At 55.3% G+C, this 6,756-nt stretch overlaps 1 protein-coding gene across 1 annotated transcript; it reads left to right on the top strand.

Annotated features, from left to right (window-relative positions):
- Window positions 1–213: 213 nt before the first annotated feature.
- Window positions 214–2,643, top strand: LOC106885129 (basic proline-rich protein-like). Its single transcript, XM_014937046.1, has one exon. It carries the CDS (start codon window positions 214–216, stop codon window positions 2,641–2,643), a length of 2,430 nt encoding a protein of 809 aa, XP_014792532.1.
- The last annotated feature ends 4,113 nt before the right edge of the window (window positions 2,644–6,756 follow it).

The following is a 6,756-nucleotide window of genomic DNA, read 5'->3' as shown; positions in this document are numbered from 1 at the left end:
CGGGGAGCCCTCAGCTCGGTGTTTCCACCTCAGGGAGCCCTCAGATCCGTGTTCCTCCCTCAGGGAACCCTCAGCTTGCTGGTCCCCCACCTCAGGGAGCCCTCAGCTCGGTGTCCCCACCTCAGGAAGCCCGGGGAGCCCTCAGCCCCGTGTCCCCCCGCCTCGGGGAGCCCTCAGCTCGGTGTCCCCCCGCTTCAGGGAGCCCTCAGCCCCATGTCCCCCTGCTTCAGGGAGCCCTCAGCCCTGTGTTCCTCCACCTCAGGGAGCCCTCAGCCCCGTGTTCCTCCACCTCAGGGAGCCCTCAGCACCGTGTCCCCCTGCTTTAGGGAGCCCTCAGCCCCATGTTCCTCCCTCAGGGAGCCCTCAGCCCCGTGTCCCCCCGCTTCAGGGAACCCTCAGCTCGGTGTCCCCACCTCAGGGAACCCTCAGCTCGGTGTCCCCACCTCAGGGAGCCCTCAGCCCCATGTCCCCACCTCAGGGAGCCCTCAGACCCGTGTTCCCCACTCAGGGAGCCCTCAGCCCCATGTCCCCCTGCCTCGGGGAGCCCTCAGCTCGGTGTCCTCACCTCAGGGAGCCCTCAGCCCCGTGTTCCTCCCTCAGGGACCCCTCAGCCCCGTGTCCCCCCGCTTTAGGGACCCCTCAGCCCCGTGTCCCCCCCCTCAGGGAGCCCTCAGCCCCGTGTTCCTCTTTCAGGGAGCCCTCAGCCCTGTCCCCCTGCCTTGGGGAGCCCTAAGCTCGGTGTCCCCATCTCAGGGAGCCCTCAGCTCAGTGTCTTCACCTCAAGGAGCCCTCAGCCCCATGTCCCCCTGCTTCAGGGAGCCCTCAGCCCTGTGTTCCTCCACCTCAGGGAGCCCTCAGCCCCGTGTTCCTCCACCTCAGGAAGCCCTCAGCACCGTGTCCCCCTGCTTTAGGGAGCCCTCAGCCCCATGTTCCTCCCTCAGGGAGCCCTCAGCCCCGTGTCCCCCCGCTTCAGGGAACCCTCAGCTCGGTGTCCCCACCTCAGGGAGCCCTCAGCCCCATGTCCCCACCTCAGGGAGCCCTCAGACCCGTGTTCCCCACTCAGGGAGCCCTCAGCCCCATGTCCCCCTGCCTCGGGGAGCCCTCAGCTCGGTGTCCTCACCTCAGGGAGCCCTCAGCCCCGTGTTCCTCCACCTCAGGAAGCCCTCAGCACCGTGTCCCCCTGCTTTAGGGAGCCCTCAGCCCCATGTTCCTCCCTCAGGGAGCCCTCAGCCCCGTGTCCCCCCGCTTCAGGGAACCCTCAGCTCGGTGTCCCCACCTCAGGGAACCCTCAGCTCGGTGTCCCCACCTCAGGGAGCCCTCAGCCCCATGTCCCCACCTCAGGGAGCCCTCAGACCCGTGTTCCCCACTCAGGGAGCCCTCAGCCCCATGTCCCCCTGCCTCGGGGAGCCCTCAGCTCGGTGTCCTCACCTCAGGGAGCCCTCAGCCCCGTGTTCCTCTCTCAGGGAGCCCTCAGACCCATGTCCTCCCCTCAGGAAACCCTCAGCTCGGTGCCCCCCCCCACCTCGGGGAGCCCTCAGCTTGGTGTCCCCACCTCAGGGAGCCCTCAGCCCCGTGTTCCTCTCTCAGGGAGCCCTCAGCTCAGTGTCTTCACCTCAAGGAGCCCTCAGCCCCATGTCCCCCTGCTTCAGGGAGCCCTCAGCCCTGTGTTCCTCCACCTCAGGGAGCCCTCAGCCCCGTGTTCCTCCACCTCAGGAAGCCCTCAGCACCGTGTCCCCCTGCTTTAGGGAGCCCTCAGCCCCATGTTCCTCCCTCAGGGAGCCCTCAGCCCCGTGTCCCCCCGCTTCAGGGAACCCTCAGCTCGGTGTCCCCACTTCAGGGAACCCTCAGCTCGGTGTCCCCACCTCAGGGAGCCCTCAGCCCCATGTCCCCACCTCAGGGAGCCCTCAGACCCGTGTTCCCCACTCAGGGAGCCCTCAGCCCCATGTCCCCCTGCCTCGGGGAGCCCTCAGCTCGGTGTCCTCACCTCAGGGAGCCCTCAGCCCCGTGTTCCTCTCTCAGGGAGCCCTCAGACCCATGTCCTCCCCTCAGGAAACCCTCAGCTCGGTGCCCCCCCCCGCCTCGGGGAGCCCTCAGCTTGGTGTCCCCACCTCAGGGAGCCCTCAGCTCGATGTCGCCCTGCCTCGGGGAGCCCTCCGCTCGGTGTCCCCACCTCAGGGAGCCCTCAGCCCCGTGTCCCCCCACCTCGGGGAGCTCTCAGCCCCGTGTTCCCCCCTCAGGGAGTCCTCAGCCCCGTGTCCCCCTGCTTCAGGGAGCCCTCAGCTCGGTGTCCCCACCTCAGGGAGCCCTCAGCTCGATGTCGCCCTGCCTCGGGGAGCCCTCCGCTCGGTGTCCCCACCTCAGGGAGCCCTCAGCCCCGTGTCCCCCCACCTCGGGGAGCTCTCAGCCCCGTGTTCCCCCCTCAGGGAGTCCTCAGCCCCGTGTCCCCCTGCTTCAGGGAGCCCTCAGCTCGGTGTCCCCACCTCAGGGAGCCCTCAGCTTGGTGTCGTCCCTCCACCCACCCCACCAGCCCTCCCCCGGGGGGTTGGTGTGTGGCGGAACCCCACCATCACCACCACTCAGCTTCAGGGCCGGTCACTCAGCCCTGAGGGTGCGGGAAAGTTAAAAAAAAAACAAACACCTTAAAACAAGGGTTTAGCTATAGGTTGGGGGGGAGAAAACGAGCCCTGGGAGTCGGTGAAGTGTGTCCTTCACGGCACCTCAGGGGAGCTCCCGAAAGGCGAGGGATGTGAGGAAAAAGTTTGGGTGCGGTGCCTGCTACAGCCCTGGCAGAGCAAATGTTAATAATAAATTGTTTAACTCTCATCCTGTACAACCAAAATGAAGAAAACAGAGGGCTACAAAGATTAAGATGGGCCTAGAGCATCTCCCTTACAAGGATGGGCTGAGGGACTTGGGTCTTATTAGTCTGGAGAAGAGAAGACTGAGGGGGGATCTGTTCAACACCTATATATACCAAAAGGGTGGGTGTCAGGAGGATGGGGCCAGTGTTTTTTCAGTGGTGCCCAGTGACAGAACAAGAGGAAATGGGCATAAACTTGAATATAAGAAGTTCCACCTAAAGATGAGGAGGAACTTCTTTCCTTTGAGGGTGGCAGAGCCCTGGATAGAGGCTGCCCAGAGAGGTGGTGGAGTCTCCTTCTCTGGAGACATTACAAACCCGCCTGGACACATTCCTGTGGGACCTGCTCTGGGTGGACCTGCTGTGGCAGGGGGTTGGACTAGATGATCTCCAGAGGTCCCTTCCAACCCCATATCATGCTGCAATTCTGTGAAAACAGCCCTCACAGAGATTAAACCCTGAGTTAATTGTGTTTAGGACCTCGGCGAAACAATCCCAAAAAAAAACACCCCAAAAAACTTTAGCTTAAGATGTTTCCATCAAGCCACCTAATGGGAATAAAATATAAAACTAAAATGCTTTGTCCTGTCCAAATCTGGGGAGTTTTTCAACCAGTCTGTTTGGAGTTGTTTAACCAAGACTAACACCGACTTTAAGAACCAAATCCAACCCAGTATCTCAGATACCCAATACAAGATAAAACGATGCACCATGGATGGAAGAAGCTTAGGTGATACGAATCACCTAAGAAATAAGAGAATTGATATGAAAAGTCTTGGGAAAAGCCTTTCCCCACTCCGTAAATCCTACGGGAGAAAAGCGGGTAAAGTGGAGTGGCATGAGCTGCTTCTATGGGTCAGCAGAATCCAGAAAGCTGACTGTGAAATTGTTATAGAACTAGAAAAAGCAGGAAATAATTTCTCTAGCAACATAGTTATGGCCTGAATACTCCGTCCCAGCTGAAACATATTTTTAAATGAAAAAATAAAAATAAACCCACAAAGAAATCCCACCCACAAAACTTTCAACTAGCCACATACCATATGAAGATTTAGAAAACGTGTCTAAACGTAATGAATTGTTGGAATCGGGGAGTCTGTGCACGTTATGGCCTGAATACTCCGTCCCAGCTGAAACATATTTTTTAATGAAAAAATAAAAATAAACCCACAAAGAAATCCCACCCACAAAACTTTCAACTAGCCACATACCATATGAAGATTTAGAAAACGTGTCTAAACCTAATTCATTGTTGGAATCAGGGAGTCTGTGCATGGCCTTATCGTTTCTCTTGGCCGAACACAACGGCCTTTAAAGACCAACGGTATCTGACCAGATCTTGTGCAAAGAGAACAATGAAAGGCCCCGCATCTTATGAAAGCTTGTTCGGTGATGTTTGACTACAGGGAGGGGAGCTGGAGCAGAGTAAATTCCCCAGAGGGAAACAAAGAAACCAGCTGTTAATTTAATTAATTCATTAATTTTAAAATACAAAGAGAGAGGCACCTGAAGGGCACGTGGGAGAGGCAAGTTTCTTGGGCGAGTGTGAACTGTTTTAACTGGGAGCCACTGGACTCACAGGATGTGTCACAGAGGGGGTTGGAAGGGACCTCTGGAGATCATCTAGTCCAACCCCCTGCCAGAGCAGGTCCACCAGAGCAGGTTGCACAGGAACATACGAAGGAGGGTTTTGAATGTCTCCAGAGAAGGAGACTCCACCACCTCTCTGGGCAGCCTTTTCCAGGGCTCTGCCACCCTCAAAGGAAAGAAGTTCCTCCTCATGTTTAGGTGGAACTTCCTACGTTCAAGTTTGTGCCCATTTCTTCTTGTCCTGTCACTGGGCACCACTGAAAAAAGACTGGCCCCATCCTCCTGACACCCACCCTTTGAATATTTATAGGCGTTGATCAGATCCCCCCTCAACCTTCTCTTCTCCAGACTAATAAGACCCAAGTCCCTCAGCCTCTCCTCCTAAGAGAGATGCTCCAGGCCCATAATCATCTTCTTAGTCCTCTGCTGTCCCCTCTCCAGCAGTTCCCTGTCCTTCTTGAACTGGGGAGCCCAGAACTGGACACAATGCTCCAGGTGGGGCCTCACCAGGGCAGAGTGGAATGCACAAGCCCTGTAGTTAAATACCATGTGAGATGGGGACACAAACAGCCCTTCAGTGACAATGCTGTGGGCCTGGAGAAGAAAAAGATCCTTGTTTAAAATCCTCCTGCAAAGTTGGCTCATTTTCACCTCTTGCTCTCAACCATAAGTCCCCGAATCAGAAGGCACGGAATGGATTGGTTTCAATCATTATGGGGAGAGGTCACTGCTGGTCAGGGCACCTTAGCAGAAGATTTCGTGGTGAGAAGGATGTTCAATAGAAACACCTCTGGATGCATCGTCAGTTCACGTCACACAGGCTCAGCTGCGTAAGCTCAGAATCAAGGAAGGCACCAAACGTGGGCTGCAGCCCAACCTGTTGATCCACAGAAACGTAAATGACTTGTGGTTTCAATATGAGGAACCAAATATTGCTGAGGCCTCTGATAAGGTCTGATCACAGCATCATTTATTGCCTCTAGAGGCCATCTAGTCTTACCCTTCCTACGCAACCCTGAGGACCATTACTCATAACCACGTGCCAGTTTCATTTTGGACTGTTGACTGCTACTTTTTGAGTAGAGTGATTCTCACTCATTTCCACCCACCTTGTCCACTAATCCAGTCATAGAATCACAGAATGGTTTGGGTTGAAAGGGACCTTAAAGATCATGGAGTTCCAACCCTCTGCCATGGGCAGGGACACCTCCCACCAGACCAGGTTGCTCCAAGCCCCATCCAGGCTGGCCTTGAACCCCTCCAGGGATGGGGCAGCCACAGCTTCTCTGGGCAACCTGTTCCAGTGTCTCACCACCCTCACAAGAAAGAATTTCTTCCTGAGATCTCATCTAAATCTCCGTTCTTTCAGTTTAAACCCGTTACCCCTTGTCCTATGGCTCCACTCCCTGACTCCACAGCCCGTACCTCCCCTACTGGACTACAGTGACACTATGGATACTGAGGCAAAAACCTCGATGAAATCAATGTGTGTTGCTTTTATCACCACAACCATAGAGCGAATAATCCCATCGTAGAAGCTGTTGGTAGAACCGTGCTGGATTTCCCAAACCAACTTCTTGTCCTTCATCATCCCAGAAATGGCTGACAGAAAGATCTGCTTCATTCTCTGAGAGAACGGCTGAGTAAGGATGACTGTCCCATAGTTTCCTGCCCCTTACTTTGATGATAGATGTGACATTTGCTTTTTCCCCATAACTGGAAATCCCATCGTGTTGCCACAGCCTTTCAAAGGCGATAGGAATCAGCACAGTGACATTAGCCAGCTTCCTCAGCGCCTTCACAGACACCTCCTGTCCAACCTTGAGGACTTGTAAAAACCCAGTTTGCTGCAGAGGCCCTAATTCAGCCTTCCTCTACAGCTGGTAGTAGTCTTCTCCTCCAAACTTTTCCAGTAGGCCTAGAGATCTGTGAGGTTTGAGGGTTGACCTTGCTACTAAAGAAGAAAGGAGAGATGAGTTTGAGCATCTCGGCCTTTTCCTGGTCCTTCATCACCAGGTCACGTACCCCATTCAGCAGCAAAGCCTGTGGTTCTTAGGGTTCATACTGTAATTAAAACAATTTAGATCATTTTCTCTACTCCTGGGTGTAGACAGCTGTAACAGAAAGGCTGGAATTGGTGTGAGTGGAGAATAAAGGGTGATGTCTGGGCGTGGGGACACCATACCCAGCACACGGCAGCAAAAGGGCTCTCAGAATTGGCCTGTGCTAATGGCCCACAAATTAGCAGGTCATCAAGACCCCAGCATATCTGCATGAAGTGTCACAGGGCACCCAGATCTGGAGAA

This window comes from Calidris pugnax, unplaced genomic scaffold (genome assembly GCF_001431845.1).
Source record: "Calidris pugnax isolate Ruff unplaced genomic scaffold, ASM143184v1 scaffold49, whole genome shotgun sequence".
Lineage (NCBI taxonomy): Eukaryota > Metazoa > Chordata > Aves > Charadriiformes > Scolopacidae > Calidris > Calidris pugnax.
The sequence above is the reverse complement of the archived record's forward strand: the minus strand, read 5'-3'. Positions and strand labels throughout refer to the sequence as shown.

What these genes read in the sequence shown, in the direction of transcription:
- LOC106885129 (XM_014937046.1), top strand. Translation starts at nt 214, where the DNA reads ATGTCCCCCTGCTTCAGGGAGCCCTCAGCCCTGTGTTCCTCCACCTCA.